The sequence below is a fragment of the Piliocolobus tephrosceles genome, chromosome 10, assembly GCF_002776525.5.
Source record: "Piliocolobus tephrosceles isolate RC106 chromosome 10, ASM277652v3, whole genome shotgun sequence".
Taxonomy (NCBI): domain Eukaryota; kingdom Metazoa; phylum Chordata; class Mammalia; order Primates; family Cercopithecidae; genus Piliocolobus; species Piliocolobus tephrosceles.
This window is the reverse complement of record NC_045443.1, coordinates 122833753-122849955: the sequence shown is the minus strand read 5'-3', so window position 1 is coordinate 122849955 and position 16203 is coordinate 122833753. Positions and strand designations below refer to the sequence as shown.

At 48.8% G+C, this 16203-nt stretch overlaps 2 protein-coding genes across 5 annotated transcripts in view; one reads left to right on the top strand and one right to left on the bottom strand.

Annotated features, from left to right (window-relative positions):
* Positions 1–9362, bottom strand: part of BRI3BP (BRI3 binding protein) — a 37228-nt gene extending 27866 nt beyond the window's left edge. Inside the window, exon 1 of the mRNA XM_023206270.2 lies at positions 9002–9362. Within this exon, the coding sequence (XP_023062038.2) occupies positions 9002–9211 (210 nt within the window). The 5' untranslated portion in view covers positions 9212–9362. The remainder of the gene's footprint in view (positions 1–9001) is intronic.
* DHX37 (DEAH-box helicase 37) overlaps positions 7703–16203 on the top strand; it is a 48646-nt gene continuing 40145 nt past the window's right edge. For 3 of the 4 annotated variants that reach the window (XR_002730443.2, XM_023206230.2, XM_023206234.2), the window contains exon 1: positions 12098–12307. Coding sequence is in view for 2 of the 4 variants with exons in the window: in XM_023206230.2 (XP_023061998.2) it covers positions 12202–12307 (106 nt within the window). In the remaining 2 variants the exon portion in view is untranslated. Of the gene's footprint in view, positions 7842–12097; positions 12308–16203 lie in introns of those variants that run through there. The other variant, XM_023206242.2, reaches the window with a different exon arrangement.

Below are 16203 nucleotides of genomic sequence, written 5' to 3'. Positions count from 1 at the left end.
TGTGATCTGCCCGCCTCGGCCTCCCAAAGTGCTGGGATTACAGGCTTGAGCCACCACGCCCGGCCTGTTTTGTTTTGTTTGGAGACAGACAGATGTCTCGCTCTGTCACCCAAGCTGGAGTGCAGTGGTGTGATCTAGCTCACTGCAACCTCCGCCTCCCGGGCTCAAGCGATTCTCCTGCCTCAGTCTCCTGAGTAGCTGGGATTACAGGTGAGCGTCACCATGCCCAGCTAATTTTTATATTTTTAGTAGAGACGGGGTTTCACCATGTTGGCCAAGCTAGTCTCAAACTCCTGACCTCTAGTGATCTGCCTGTCTTGGCCTCCCAAAGTGCTGGGATTACAGGCATGAGTCACCATGCCTGGCCGGTATTGTGGTTTTGATTTTCACAAAATTTTTATTGTTAAAGATGCTAACTGAAATATGCAAAGGTGAACTAATATCTTGGATCAGCTTTAAAATATTATTCCAGGCACCCCCCCAAAAAAAATTTAGGAAGGAAAGAAGTAACCAGAATGGCAGAAAGTTGCCACATGGGAAGACCTGGGTAAACGAGGGTTCACTCTACTCTCCCTACCTTTGGGTATGTTGGACAGTTTTCAGAATGGAAAGCTGAACTATGAGGACAAGGTGAGCAAACTGTGGATGCCTGAGGCCTCAGACAAACAAGGCCCAGCCATCGCCTCTGTGGGAGGGAACGAGATTGATTCAAGCCTGGGATTTCATCAGCCCTCTTCTTACAGTAGTCAGGTGGGGACACCCAGCACCCGGGGACATCCAACACTGGGGTTAGGTGATAGTGGCCTTCCTGCATCCTCATCTCGCTTTACCTCCATCACCCTCAGGCACATACAAACGGGTCCTGTGGAAAATCAGGCCAAAGGCATCTTGATAAGCAAGCCAGGGAGAGGGCGTGGGAGATTCTGCCATTCAGAGGTTTCCCAAGCATCTGAAGAACACACAGAAATGCGAAGGCCAGATGAACGGAAAATGCTGGAACATACATACACACCACGTATGAACCACAGAGGGGAAAGGGTACCCCCAGCATGGCGAGCCTGCCCAGCCTCAACCCAGGGATCAAACTCAGCATCAACCAACAAGAAAGTGATGGCACAAACAGACACCATGAGCCCCGATGTGGTGCTGCCTCAGCAGGGACACATGGCGCCTTCTGTAGAATTCTTGCCATGAAAGCTAAGTCTGAGCCTAACCGGGAGGAAATAATCAGATAATACACACTGTGGGACATTTCAAAAGACAGTTCTGGACCGGGCGCGGTGGTTCACGCCTGTAATCCCAGCACTCTGGGAAGCCAAGGCAGGTGCATCACGAGGTCAGAAGATAGAGACTATCTTGGCTAACACAGTGAAACCCCATCTCTACTAAAAATACAAAAAATTAGCCGGGCATGGTGGCAGGTGCCTATAGTCCCAGCTACTCGGGAGGCTGAGGCAGGAGAATGGCGTGAACCTGGGAGGTGGAGCTTGCAGTGAGCCGTGACTGCACCACCGCACTTGAGCCTGGGCGACAGAGCGAGACTCCATCTCAAACAAACAAACAAACAAAAAACCAGTTCTGGTCTGTCAAAACCACAGCGATACTACTTTACCTCTGCCAAGATGGCTACAATCAAAAAGGTAGACCATAGCAAGTGCTGACAAGGATGTGGGGAAACGAGGCCCCTCCTACCTTGCCGGTAGGCAGGTAAAATGGTACATCTGCCTTGGAAATGGGTGACGGTTCCCCAAAGTGTTAAACAAAAAGTTCCTGTATGACCCAGCAACTGTACTCCTAGGTATGCAACACAAAATACTGGAAACATATGTCCACACAAATATTTGCACATGGATGTTCAGAGCAGCATCATTCACAACAGACAAAAAGTGACATAAACCCAAATGCCTATCAATTAATGATCGGGTAAATAAAAAGCCATAAAGAGGAATAAAGTACTGATCCTGCAATATGGATGAACCTTGAAAACATGAGGCTAAGTGAAAGAATTCAGACACAAAAGGCCAGATTGTATAGGACTCCATTCCTATGAAAAGTCCACAGAAGGCTCAGTCACAGAGACAGAAAGCAGACTGGCAGTTGCTTAAGGCTGGGAGTTGGGGCAAAGGAAGAAAGTAGGGACTGCTAATGGGTACAGAGTTTCTTTTTGGGGTAATGCAAATGCTCTAAAATTGACTGTAGTGACAGCTGTACAGTGCTGTGAATATACTAAAAACCGCTGAGCTTTCAATGAATAAGTTGTATGGGATATGAATTATAGCTCAAAAAAAAAAAAAAAAAAGACATTCAGTCTGTAGTCTTCAAAAATGTCAATGCTGTAAAAGTCCCTTACTGGGCCAGAGGCAGTGGCTCCTGCCTATAATCCCAGCACTTTGGGAGGCCAAGGTGGGAGGACTGCATGAGTCCAGGAGTTAAGAGACCAGCCTGGGCAACACACGGATTTCGAGGAGAAATCCTGTCTCTACGAAAAATACAATAAATAAATAAATAAATAAATAAATAAATAGGCATGGTGGCACACACTTGTAATCCCAGCTACTCAGGAGGTTAAGGTGGCAGGATCGCTGGAACCCAGGAAGCAGATGTTGCACTAAGCTGAGACTGCGCCACTGCACTCCATTCTGGGCTACAGAGTGAGAGCCTGTCTAAAAACAAATTTGTAATTAAGTCCCTTCCTCCACCAAAAGTGAGGGAACTCTGACAGACTAGAGACACGAACACCAAATGCATGCGCAGTCCTTAATTGGGGTGTGGATTTTTTATGAGCTATAAAGACAATTTGAATATGGACTGTATATTACAAAACATTGTACTATATTTAAGTTTCTTGGCTGAGACAATGGGATTGTGGTTCTGTAGGAAAAAGTATTAAGATGCCTGCAACTAACTTTCAAATGATCCTGCCAAAAAACAAAAATAAATGTGTGTGCGTGTGTGTATGCGTCTATGAGATGTGTTTGTAGAGAAAAAAGTTTGGGGGGAAATGTAAGAACTGGTGACTTTAGGGGAGACGTTTGCAGCTATTCCTTGTTCTGTTATTTCAGCATTTTGGTACTTTGAAAAATTTTGAACATAAAAAATGAGAGGAAACATAAGTATCTTGACTGTGGTAATTTTTCACAAGTATGTATGTCAAAAGGTATCAACTTGTACACTTTAAATACGCAGTCTATTGAGGTGTAGTGCAATTATACCTCAAAAAAGCTGTTAAAATGTTGGTAGGGGAAAAAGGACTGGAAAGTGTCAAAGTTATGTTACTCAAAATACTTTCTTGCAAACAGCAAAAAATGTAAGCCTCTTTATAAAAAAAAACAAAAACAAACAAACAAAAAAACAAAAGAACCCAACAGCTCAACAGAAGAATGGCAAAAAAAATTAGGGCAGTTCCCAGAAAATATCAATGGATTCTGAATAAGGGAAAAGACCATCTGTCTCATACACAATAAAGCCAAAAGGTTTAACGAGGCAGGGTGCAGTGGCTCATGCCTGTAATCCCAGCACTTTGGGAGGCCAAGTCGGGTGGATCAGAAGGTCGCGAGTTCAACACCAGCCTGGCCAACATGGTGAAAAACACTCTCTACTAAAACTACAGAAATTAGCCGGGCGTGGTGGTGCACATCTGTAATCCCAGGTACTTGGGAGGATGAGGCAGGAGAATCACTTCAACACGGGAGGCAGAGGTTGTAGTGAGCTGAGGTCACACCACTGCACTCCAGCCTGGGCAACAGAGCAAGACTCCATCTCAAAAAAAAAAAAACAAACAGGTTTAATGAGCCACTTCATTGGAAAGGGCTTGGGAACTGGCCTTCACACGTCTGGTGAGAGTGGAAACTGCTATCACTCGTTGAAGGACCATTTAGTAGTATCTTTGCAATATGAACAATGCATATAGAGCCCTTACTATGCAAGGGCTCAAGCAAACAGAGTTAATTCACATGGGTAGACATCAACACAGTAGCGACCTTAGGGGGTTAGTAACCGCGTGAGAGCAGAAAGGGACTTCTGGAGGCCGGAACAATCCACTTTTAGATCTGCTAGTCAAGGAGTGTATTCGGTGTGCGACGATTCATGATGCTATAGACTGATGTAAACAAAAAAAGTACACCAATGACATTTCAATTAAAAATGTAAAAGAGGCCCACGCTTGTAATCCCGGCACTTTGGGAGGCTGAGGCAGGTGGATCACTTGAGGTCAGGAGTTCGACACCAGCCTGACTAACACGGAGAAACCCTGTCTCTACTAAAAATACAAAAGTAGCTGGGTGTGGAGGTGTGCACCTGTAATCGCAGCTACTCAGGAGGCTGAGGAAGGAGAATTACTTGAAGCCAGGAGTCAGAGGTTGCAGTGAGCCGAGATCGTGCCACTGCACTCCAGCCTGGGCAACAAGAGTGAAACTCCATCTCAAAAAAAAAAAAAAAAAAAAGGAAAAGAGCAGGGAGTACTAGCTCACCCCTGTAATCCCAGCACTTTGGGAGGCTGAGGTTGGGAGGACTACTTGAAGCGAGGAGTTCAAGGCTTCAGTGAGCTATGATTTCACCACTGCATTCCAGCCTGGGTGACAAAGCATGGACCTGTCTCTTACAAAACAAACAAACAAACAAAAAAAACTTCTTTTTAAATGTACAGACCCTTTGACTCAGCAATTCCATTTCTAACAATTTACAGATGAACTTGTCTATGTGCACACAAAACAATACATATAGAAAGACCTAAACTGCAGCCATGTTTGGAGTGGCCTGAGACAGGACCAAATGTTAGCCACCAGACGCAGGTTCAACGATGGCACATCCTTACAGCAAAGTGTTCTTTGCAGCCCTTCACAAGGAGGAAGCAAAGTTTAGGTACTGATAAGGTCTGATCTTCCTGTTTTTTTTTTTTTTTTTTTGGTTCCTTTTTTTTGAGACAGAGTCTCACTCTGTTGCCCAGGCTGGAATGCAGTAGCATGATCTCCACTCACTGTAATCTCCACCTCCCAGGTTCAAGCGATTCTCCTGTCTCAGCCTTCCCAGTAGGTGGGACTACAGGCACATGCCACCATGCCTGGCTAATTTTTTTTATTTTTAGTAGAGACAGGGTTTCACTATGTTGGCCAGGCTGGTCTTGAACTCTTGACCTCAGGTGATCTACCCACCTCGGCCTCCCAAAGTGCTGGGATTATAGGCGTGAGCCACTGTACGCAGTCCTCCAAATTTATTCATTTTTAAAAACAGGGGCTGGTGCAGTGGCTCACGCCTGTAATGCCAGCACTTTGGGAGGCTGAGGCAGGTAGATCACTGGAGGTCAGGAGTTAGAGACCAACCTGGGCAATATAGTGAAACCCCACCTCTACAAAAAATAAAAAACTTAGCAGGGCATGGTGGTGCACACCTGTAATCCCAGCTACTCGGGAGGCTGATGCAGAACTGCTTGAACCCGGGAGGCGGAGGTTGCAGTGAGCCAAGATCTCGTCATTGCACTCCAGCCTGGGAGACGAAGCAGGATAGCATCTCAAAAAAAAAAAAAAAAAAAAAAAAGAAGTAAAGCAACTGGCCCAGGGTCACAGAGGGAGTGAGAAACAGCTGGGATTCAAACTCATGTCTGTTCCCATGACATCCAAACAGGATGGTCACAGTTTATTTTAGACAAGTCCTAGATTAGAATATGGGGGCCCAGGCACGGTGGCTCACACCTGTAATCATAGCACTTTGGGAGGCCGAGGCGTGGATTACGAGGTCAGGAGTTCAAAACCAGCCTAGCCAACATGGTGAAACCGCCATCTCTACTAAAAATACAAAAATTAGCCAGGTGTGGTGGCAGGCACACCTGTAATCCCAGCTACTCAGGAGGCTGAGGCAGTAGAACTGCTTGAACCTGGGAGGCAGCGGTTGCCATGAGCCAAGACCGCGCCACTGCATTCCAGCCTAGGCGATAAAGTAAGACTCCATCTCAGAAAAAAAAAAATATATGTTTTTGTTTTTTTTTTAAATACTATCAAACTTCACAACCCACAAAGCAGGTTTGGCTTTAATTAGTAAACCCAGGCATGCTGAAAACTACAGTTGCTAGCAGACCCAGTTTTCCTTTATTTAAAATTTACAAAACAGGCTGGGCATCGTGGCTTACACCTGTAATCCCAGCACTTCTGAGAGGCTGAGGCGGGCGGATCACTTAAGATCAGGAGTTTGAGATCAGCCTGGCCAACATGGTGAAACCCTGTCTCTACCAAAAACATAAAAAATTAGCTGGATGTGGTGGTGCTCACTTGTAATCCTGGCTACTCAGGAGGCTGAGGCGGGAGAATCGCTTGAACCCAGGAGGCAGAGGTTGCAGTGAGCCAAGACCGTGCCAATGCACTCCAGCCTGGGTGACAGAATAAGACTCTGCCTCCAAAAATAAATTAATTAAATAAAAAAAACCCCATAAAATTAACAAAACAATATCCCCAAGCCTGGCCAGTCTGGGCTACAGTCAGCGGGAAATAAAGTAAGTCAGGCCAGGTGCAATGGCTCACGCCTGTAATCCCAGCACTTTGGAAGGCTAAGGCAGGAGGATCACTTGAGGTCAGGAGTTCGAGACCAGCCTGGTCAACATGGTGAAACCTCATCTCTACTAAAAATACAAAACTTAGCCAGGCATGGTGGCGGGTGCCTGTAATCCCAATTACTTGGAAGTGTGAGGGGGGAGGATCACTTGAACCTGGGAGGTGGAGGTTGTAGTGAGATGAGGTCACGACACTGCACTCCAGCCTGAGCAACATTGGAGCCAGACCCCCGTTTCAAAAAAAAAAAAAAAAAAAAAATGGCCGGGTGTGGTGCCTCACGCCTGTAATCCCAACACTTTGGGAGGCCGAGGGGGCGTGGATCACAAAGTCAGGGGATCGAGATCATCCTGGCTAACATGGTGAAACCCCGACTCTACTAAAAATACAAAAAAATTAGCCGGGCGTGGTGATGGGCGCCTATAGTCCCAGCGGCTCAGGAGGATGAGGCAGGAGAATGGCGTGAACCCGGGAGGTGGAGCTTGCAGTGAGTCGAGATCACGCCACTGCACTCCAGCCTGGGCGACACAGCAAGACTCTGTCTCAAAAAAAAAACAGTAATAAAACAAGTCAGGTCAGCCTCTGAATGCTGCACTGACTCGGGGAACAGGGAAGGGGTCATAAGGCAGGAAAACAGGCGAGAGGTACTGATGTGGGCTCCATGTTCACTCTGCCTAGGTTCACATCCTGGCTCTGCCACTCATCTGACCTGAAACCAGCCACTTCACTGCTCTGTGTCTCAGTTTCCTCATCTGCCAAATGGGAACAGTAATACTACCTACTGCACCAGATCATTCTAAGGATTATATAAGGTTATTCTATCTACAAAAGCACTTAGTAATCATTAGCATCTCCATTAAAGGTACAAACCCTGGTTTACCCCAGGAAGAGCTCTGACCCCCAGATTCACAGATGCTCTGCCAGAATAGACTGCCTTATTTAAGTCTTAAATATCCACTCATATTTCATGTTTGTTGGCCTTAGATTGTCACATGGAACCGCCATCAGTTGAGACATGGGGATCCTGTGGTCACCCTGCGTGAAAAAGACAGGCTTCTTTTTGCTCTAAAACAAATGATTTCTGCCTTCAAATGGCTCCGGAACAGCATCAAGAGGAAGTAAGTGAGGCTCCCCGCGCTGACACCCCAGATCCCGCCCCCGCCAGACTCCAGGGCAACCTTTTCACATTCAGACGTTCAACCCCGCTTCCTTGCCCCTCCTTGGTCACCTACAAAGCGTTCTCTCCCCTACATGTATGAAGACACAGACCCACCTGTGCAAGAGGTGCCCCTGCCCATAGGAGAGGTAAGTCAAAAGTTACCGTTTTCCTAACAAATTAACCTTTCATTTTATCCAGTAAGAACATCCAGTCAATCTTATTTGGGCCTTAATGTTCCTTTCTATTCCCCACTCCCTCTCAATGAGCAGAAAACTTTAATTTTTTAGCCATGATTCTGGGCCAGGAAGGTACCAACTATTCATAATTACAAGCTTGCAATGAAGGGGAATGATTACTATCCCCATTTAACAAATAAGGAAACTGAGGCTCAAAGAAGTGAAGTCACCTTCCCAAAGCCATCCTAACTGGTAGAGCTCCAACTTGAATCCAAGCTTCTCTGACTCCAAAACCCCAGGAAGGCTGGCAGCAAGCAAGACCTCCCTCCTCCCCAGGGAACAGCAGAGGAACCGCAATACCACACACAACTGTCCCCAGGAACTTCCTCCTTCTCAGGAGCTCGTCGGCAGACTTCGGCCCGGAATGGCACCCCTATCCCACCTAGCTCCAGAGAGCAGGAATTGGGGAAAACTCCCTGCGCTCCTCCTGGGACTCAACACCCTTCCCAGGAGGCTGCAGGATCCTGGACCTCCCCAAACTAAACAAAAGGCTCCACGCGAAAAGCCCCGCACACAGTAGGTACTCGGGTTTCCCAAAGCAACCGAGCAAATCGTATGGCTTCCTTCTTTTCCTGTAAAGTAAAAACAACTCCAAGTATCTTCAAAGCAGAAGGAGTGGGGCAGAAGGTCCCAGGGGAAGTGGGTCGGGATGCGAGGCTAAGACAAACCCTTGGTAGCTGGGGAGGGCACAGCCGCGTGGAGACCGAGAGCGCCAGCGCGCTGCCTGGCTCACAGTAGGAGCCATTCAAACGCGGTGAATGAATGAATGAGACGCGCGGCGGGCATCAGCGCAGCCGGGAGAGACTCTGGCCGCGCCGACCGCGGGGGCAAGGTCCAAGGAGAAGCGCGGCGCAGAGGAGAGGGCGGCCCGAGGCCCGGCCGCCCAGACCTACACTGGTCAGGCCCGGCGGGGACCGCAGGAGGCAGGCCCCGAGGCGCAGGCCGGACCCCCATCCCGCGCGCCGGCCGGGCGGGCAGCCCCGGAGGCCGCGCTCCTCCCAGGCCGGCCCCGGCAGCCAGGTGCGCGGCGGCCGGGGCAAGGTGACCGCGGGCGCGGGCCTGGCGCCCACCTTCTGAGCGGCGCGCACGTTGTCCTCGCCGAACAGGCTGCTGACGCTCTGCGAGAAGGTGTTGACGGTGCGGCGGTAGCTGTTCTTCTCCGCGCCGCCGCGGCCCCGCGCCCCCTGCGCGCCCGGGGCCAGCAGCCCGAGCAGCAGCACCAGCAGCAGCAGCAGGAGCCCGGCCCGGGCCAGGGGCCCGCCTGAGGCGCGCGCGCCCATGATCGGCCGGCGGGGTGCGGGGTCGCGGTGCGGGGTGAGGGCCGTGCGCTGGGCCGCCACGGGCTCCGGCTAGGGCAGGGTTGGCGCGCTCGGGGACCGCGCGCCGCGCCGTTACCCACCGCCGCCGCCGCTGCTGCGCCACCTGCCCCGCCCCGCGCGCAAAGGCGCGACGGCCCAGCCCACGCTGCGCCCCGCCCCCGGCGCGGGACCAACGCGACCCGGCCCCCGGGCCCCCCGCCCGCCTCCCGGAAGCCTTCCCCGACCCGGTACGGCTCCTCATTATGTAAAAAAAAAAAAAATTCTCTTTTAACTTATCCGTGGGAAAGCAACCCGTGCCTGTAAAACTTGCAACAGCTTCAACCAGGGAAGTGACCGCAACTGATTGGAAAACATGAAATAGACATATATGTAATCTCCCTGAATTATAATGGTACCCCAAAATTGGCCCTCGTGGGCATCAGCTCATTCATTCTGAAAATTTTAAATAACATGACAGCATCAGGCATCCTCCTGCTCTTCCTGAATGAACTGTATTTCATAGTCCCAAAATAGTAGGGGAGGGAAACTTTTTTTTAGCACAGTCCAGCTAATACATGAGGATGAATGAGAGAATCCGAAAATTATTTGGCACCCCTCAATGGAATGATGGATTCACGCAATGATCATCAGAAATGGGTAAAACCAAGAGGCGAGGGTTTGGCGGGGAACTTGAAAATGGAGGGGCCAAGCCGCGAAGTCCCGGCCCCGCCAATCGATCTTAGTGCCAGGAAGTACCAGCGCCACCTGCGATGGATTCTTGCCAAGACAAGTTGAGCATGAACCTGATGGGGCCTCTAGATGAAACCTACAGTTTACAGGAAATATGGCAGATAAGGAAAACTTAGAAGCAGCAGAAGCAACCAACCAACTCCAGCATGTGGGGCATTCTAAGAGACAAACGACCCAGTTCGTTCAATAAATAAGCGGTATAAAAGGTGAGCGGAGAGGAGGGTAACTGGTTTTAAAGACTTAAGAGCCATAATAACCCATGCAATGCAAGGACCCTGTTTGCATCCTAAATCAAACAAATCAAGTCTAACCAACTTTCTTTTTAGACAACCAAGAAAATAAAACTCAATTTTTGCCAATCCAAAGAATAAAATATGCTCTTATTTTTGAATTTACATTTTCTAGATTCCTAGTAAGGTTTTCATAGATTTATTGGCCATTTGAATTACTTCTCTTTGAATTACGTATTCATATCCTTTGCACATTTTTTTCTGTGTTGTTTATCTTTTTAAAAACTTTTTTGTAGGCCGGGTGCAGTGGTTAACGTCTGTAATTCCAGCAGTTTGGGAGGCTGAGGCGGGCGACCTGAGGTCGGGAGTTCGAGACCAGCTTGACCAACATGGAGAAACCCCTGTCTCCACTAAAAATACAAAATGAGGCCGGGCGCGGTGGCTCACACTTGTAATCCCAGCAGCACTTTGGGAGGCCGAGGCCGGTGGATCACAAGGTCAGGAGATCGAGACCATCCTGGGTAACATGCTGAAACCACGTCTCTACTAAAAATACAAAAAATTAGCTGGGCGTGGTGGCGGGCGCCTGTAGTCCCAGCTACTCGGGAGGCTGAGGCAGAAGAATGGTGTGAACCCGGAGGGGCGGAGCTTGCAGTGAGCTGAGATCTGGCCACTGCACTCCAGCCTGGGCAACAGAGCGAGACTCCCTCTCAAAAAAAAAAAAAAAAAACCCCCACAGATTTGATACACTAATTATGATTTTTTAAAATGTCATTAAGGCCTTCATGATGGCTTATGCCTGTAATTCCAGCACTTTGGGAGGACAAGTGGATCCCTGGAGCCCAGGATTTTGAGACCAGTCTAGGCAACATAGGAAGACACCAGCTCTATAAAAAATAGAAAAATTAGCCGGTCGTGGTGGTGTGTCCCTGTAGTCGTAACTACTCAGGAGGCTGAGGTGGGAGGAGAGGTCAAGGCTGCAGTGAGTGGTGCTTGCACCACTGCACTCTGGCCTGGGCCACAGGGCGAGATCTTATCTCTTAAAAAAAAAAAAAAGAGAGAGACCTTATCTTAATAATAATAATAATAATAATAATAATAATAATAATAATAATAATGCATTGTTTCCCAGTGTGTTACAATATGGTGTCTAATAGACAACTTTAATTTTTTTTTTTTCGGAGACAGAGTCTAGCTCTGTTGCCCAGTGCAATCTCGGCTCACTGCCAACCTCCACCTCCTGGGTTCAATCCGTTCTCTGCCTCAGCCTCCCGAGTAGCTGGGATTACAGACGCCTGCCACCACGCCTAGCTAATTTTTTTTTTTTTTTTTTTTTCTTTTTTTTTTTTTTGGGGGGGCGGGGGGGGGGGGGGGGATTCACCATCTTGGCCAGGCTGGTCTTGAACTCCTGACCTCGTGATCTATTCCCCTCGGCCTCCCAAAGTGCTGGGATTACAGGTGTGAGCCACCGCGCCCGTAGAGGCCTCCTTTTAGATCTTCCATCTGTCTCTGGGATGGAAATATTTGGTGCATTTTTAAAACTACACGACTAAGATGTTTCTTGTAGGAATATCAGAAAATGCAGATGCGCAAACCAGGGTTGGGGGAAGAAGTTTGGAGTATTGGGGGCGGGGTATATTTTAAAAAGTGACAAAACACTTCCACTCCCAAGCAGCCAAATTAGTATCAGTAGATACAATTCATAGTTCAACCCAGACTACCGCAAGCGAGAACAGCCCCGGACTTAAATTTGGGCCTGGGCGGGGACTTCTCTAAATAGCCCCGCCCCATGCCCGCCCCGGCTCCGGCTCTCCTCTCGCATGATTTCTCTTCCAACCCTGTCGCTCATTGGCCAAGTCAGTTACAGCTCTCGCGATAACGTAACCCGGAAGTCTCACGGCCGGAGTTGGTGGTCCGGGAACCCACGTGGGCTGGGTTTCGGGTTGCTTTGGTGGTCCGGCCCGCTGGAGCGCTCACCCGGGCTTAGTCGCCATGGGGAAGCTGCGCCGGCGGTACAACATCAAGGGGCGCCAGCAGGCGGGTCCCGGCCCCTCGAAGGGCTCCCCCGAGCCGCCCCCCGTGCAGCTGGAACTAGAGGGTAAGACAACCCCGGACGGGGGCTGGATTTCGGGGATTTCCCAGGGCGGCCTGTGCCCTGCCTTCAGGACTCTGGGGTGGGGATCCCAGAGGGGTGGGATGGATCATCTGCAATGGGGGGAATGGGTCCCCCCATTCCAGATGATCCAAAGGAGAGGGGCTTAGTGACAGCCTAGTTTTAACAGTGTGTGGGGAATACCCGTGGTTTCTCTCGCCCTCAAATAGTAACATGGAGAATTTGGCAAAAAAAGTAAGAGTATTTCCTTCGCTTCCCATGACTTCGATTATAATCTCTTTATAATCTTCAGCGACCCCCAAATGTGTATTTTCAGCCCAGTTTTGTCTGCTCAGCTCCTGGCTGGCTGACATTTCTCTCAGACCCCTTTTTAGTAGTAGCCCTTATTACATGCCAGGCATTATTCTCGGCACTAGAAACATAGCAGAAAGGTAGATTTTTAGAAAATCCCTGAGTTTACCTGCTGTATAGGAGGAGACAGGCAAAGAATAAACATATAGAAAATTCTGTGGATACCGTGAGCAGATAAAACAGAAGAGGTCATTGGGTGGGTTGCAGCATCCCATAGAGTTGCTGGAGAGCTGGAGAAGACATCACTCTGTTAGAGTCAAGATCTGAAGGAGGCCTGAGTGACTGCCTGGAGATGAGAGAAAAAATAGGGGGCCAGGGCAGGTCAGGCCTGGACTGGGGTCTTGGCGAGGACTGGGGCTTTTTCTCTATGGGAGAGGGCAGCCATGAGGGCAGAGGAGGACAGATGAGAGCTTATGTTTTAACAGCATCACTTTGGCTGCTGTGTTGAGAAAAAAACAGTAGAGGTCAAAGGTAGAACCAGGATGGGGAGGAGGTGGAGGTGATGTTTGGACCAGGGGGCAGCAGTAGGAAGGTGAGAAATGGGTGGATTCAAGATGTGTTTTGAAGGCCAAGCTGGCAGTATCTGCTGGCTGACAGGGCTTGTGGACAAAAACAATGGCGGTGACAAAGAATGACTCCCAGGGGTTGAGTGGGTAGCTTGTGGGGAGGACCAAGAGCTCAGCTTTGGATGTGAGTAGTTTGGGGCCTGTTAGATATCCAGGCAGGGAGAGTAGGCGGGCAGCTGTTGACTCAAATACTCAAGAGACGCAAGTCCAGGTGGAGGTATCTATTTTGGAATCAGACATGTATATAGATATTTATTTAGTCAGAAGACTGAGGGTGTGAGTCCAGCCCTGGAGGAGAGGGAAATAAGGACCTGCAAGGGAGATGGAGTGGCCTAGAAGGTGTGTGATGAGCTGCCAGAGTGTGATTGCCCTGGGACCAGGGAGGAGGACTCTCCCTGTGGGTCAGGTGCTGCTTCGGAATCAGGGAGGGATGGAAGAACCACTGGATTTAACACTGGAAGGGCATTGAACACCTCAGTAGGGGTGCTTTTGGAGGAGGCTTGCAGTGAAGCAATTGTGTGGGTTCAAGGATGTCCTGTAGGCCCCTGAAACTAAACATGTTCCAAAATTGAACTCATCCAGCCACTTGTGTTAAGACCCCAAGGGCCAGGCTGATTTGGCCATTAAGAAAGATTCTAGAAACAGAAGGAAGGGTCACCAGGGGTGCTGGAGGAGTCTGCTTCCTTCCACCACCAATCAGCATTCTCTTCCACACATTTGTTGGACCTGGAAGGCAGTGAGGGTATAGGGAAGAATGTCAGAGTGGGAATCTGATAGTCTGAGTTCAGTCCTTGGAAGTTGCACAGATAGGCCGGGCATGGTGGCTCACGCCTATAATCCCAGCATGTTGAGAGGCCAAGGCAGGCAGATCACTTGAGGTCAGGAGGTTGAGACCAACCTGACCGACATAGTGAAATCCCGTCTCTACTAAAATACAAAAACTAGCCAGGCATGTTGGTGGGCACCCGTAGTCCCAGCTACTCAGGAGGCTGAGGCAGGAGAATGGCTTGAACCCGGAGACAGAGGTTGCAGTGAACCAAGAGCGCGCCACTGTACTCCAGCCTGGGTGAGAGAGTGAGACTCCATCTCAAAAAAAAAACAGAAGTTCCACAGACAGGCTGGGAGTTGAGGCAGATCCCCTAACATCTTTGTGCCTTCGTTTTCACGTCTGCAGAATGGGACCAGTAGCACATGTTTAAGCATCCTTAATCCAAAATACTCCAGAATTCTAAAGTTTTTGAGTGTCAACATGACACTTAAAGGAAATGCTCATTGGGGCTTCCAGATTTCAAATTTTTAGATTAGGGATGCTCAACCAGTAAATAGAATACAGATATTCCTAAATCTAAAACACATCTGGTCCCTACATTTCTGGGAAGGGATATTTAACCTGTGGTAGCTGTCCTACCTCCTATCAGAGTTTTGGAGGTGGTAATTTGGGAAAATATGTTGGTGACCGAAACGAGAATGCTTTGAAAAGTAAAGAAAGGTTACAGAGGCGGGGTGTGTCCGGGGACAGGGGACAACTGTTATGATGGCAGTCACAATTCAGGATGGCACCTCAAAGACAGCTGTAGACGCTGGACTGACACTTGGAACTGAACCATCTGAGCAGAGGGGCTGAGGTCTCTCAGACCCAGAGATTTGGGGAAAGTTGTTTCTCATATCAGAACAGGACATCTCCATGTATCCCTGCCTTTCTCAGGGCCTAGAGGAATCTCATAAGAACATGACTCAGATTGTCTTCTTTTATTTATTTATTTATTTATTTATTTATTGGAGATGGAGTCTCGCTCTGTCACCAGGCTAGAGTGCAGTGGCATAATCTCTTGACTTCAGGTGATCTGCCTGCCTTGGCCTCTCAAAGTGCTGGGATTACAGGCGTGAGCCACCGCACCCAGCCCACTGTACTTAATTAGGGTCACAAAACCTGTCCTCTTTGTAACATAAAGACATAGAAACCAAACAGTTAATCAAAGAATCAGATCCTCCCCACCCAGGAACACCAGAGAGCAAACCCCAGCATCAGACGTCAGGCAGACACGGGCATTTGCTAAGGTTTGTCCTACCTAAGATTCTGCAATTGGTGGAGTTGAAGAGTGATATGATAACTGAATTTTTCTAAATTTGTCTAGATTGCATACGTTCAAACTATTATGTTTAGAAATAGATATGATGGAAACGTAGCCTAGTCCACTATACACTCTTTGTTTTTTTTTTTTTTTTTTGAAATAGAGCCTTATTCTGTCGCCCAGGCTGGAGTACAGTGGCATGATCTCTGCTCACTGCAACCTCCACCTCCCGGGTTCAAGCAGTTCTCGTGCCTCAGCCTCCCGTGTAGCTAGGATTATAGGTGCATGCCATCACACCTGGCTAGTTTTTGTATTTTTTGTAGAGACGGGGTTTTGCCATGTTGGCCAGGCTGGTCCCCAGCTCCTGGCCTCACTTCCCAAAGTGTTGGGATTGCAGGCGTGTGCCATTGCGCCCGTCCCCACTGTACACTCTTAAGAGAATATCAGGCTGGGCACGGTGGCTCACGCCTGTAATCCCAGCACTTTGGGAGGCTGAGGTGGGTGGATCACTTGAGGTCAGGAGTTCGAGACCGCCTGGCTAACATGGTAAAAATCCAATCTCTACTAAAAATACAAAAATTAGCTGAGCGTGGTGGTACATGCCTGTAATCTCACCTGCTCAGGAGGCTGAGGCAAGAAAATTGCTAGAACCTGGGAGGCAGAGGTTGCAGTGAGCCGAGATCGCACCACTGCACCCTAGTCTGGGGCATAAAGCGAGACTCTTTCTCAAGAAACAAAAAGATAACATCATAGTATTGTTTTTCTTTTTTTTTTGGGAGGGCGTTTTTTTTTTTTTTTTTTTTTTTTTTTGAGACAGAGTCTTGCTCTGTCGTCCAGGCTGGAGTGCAGTGGTGTGATCTTGGCTCACTGCAACCTCCACCTCCCAGATTGA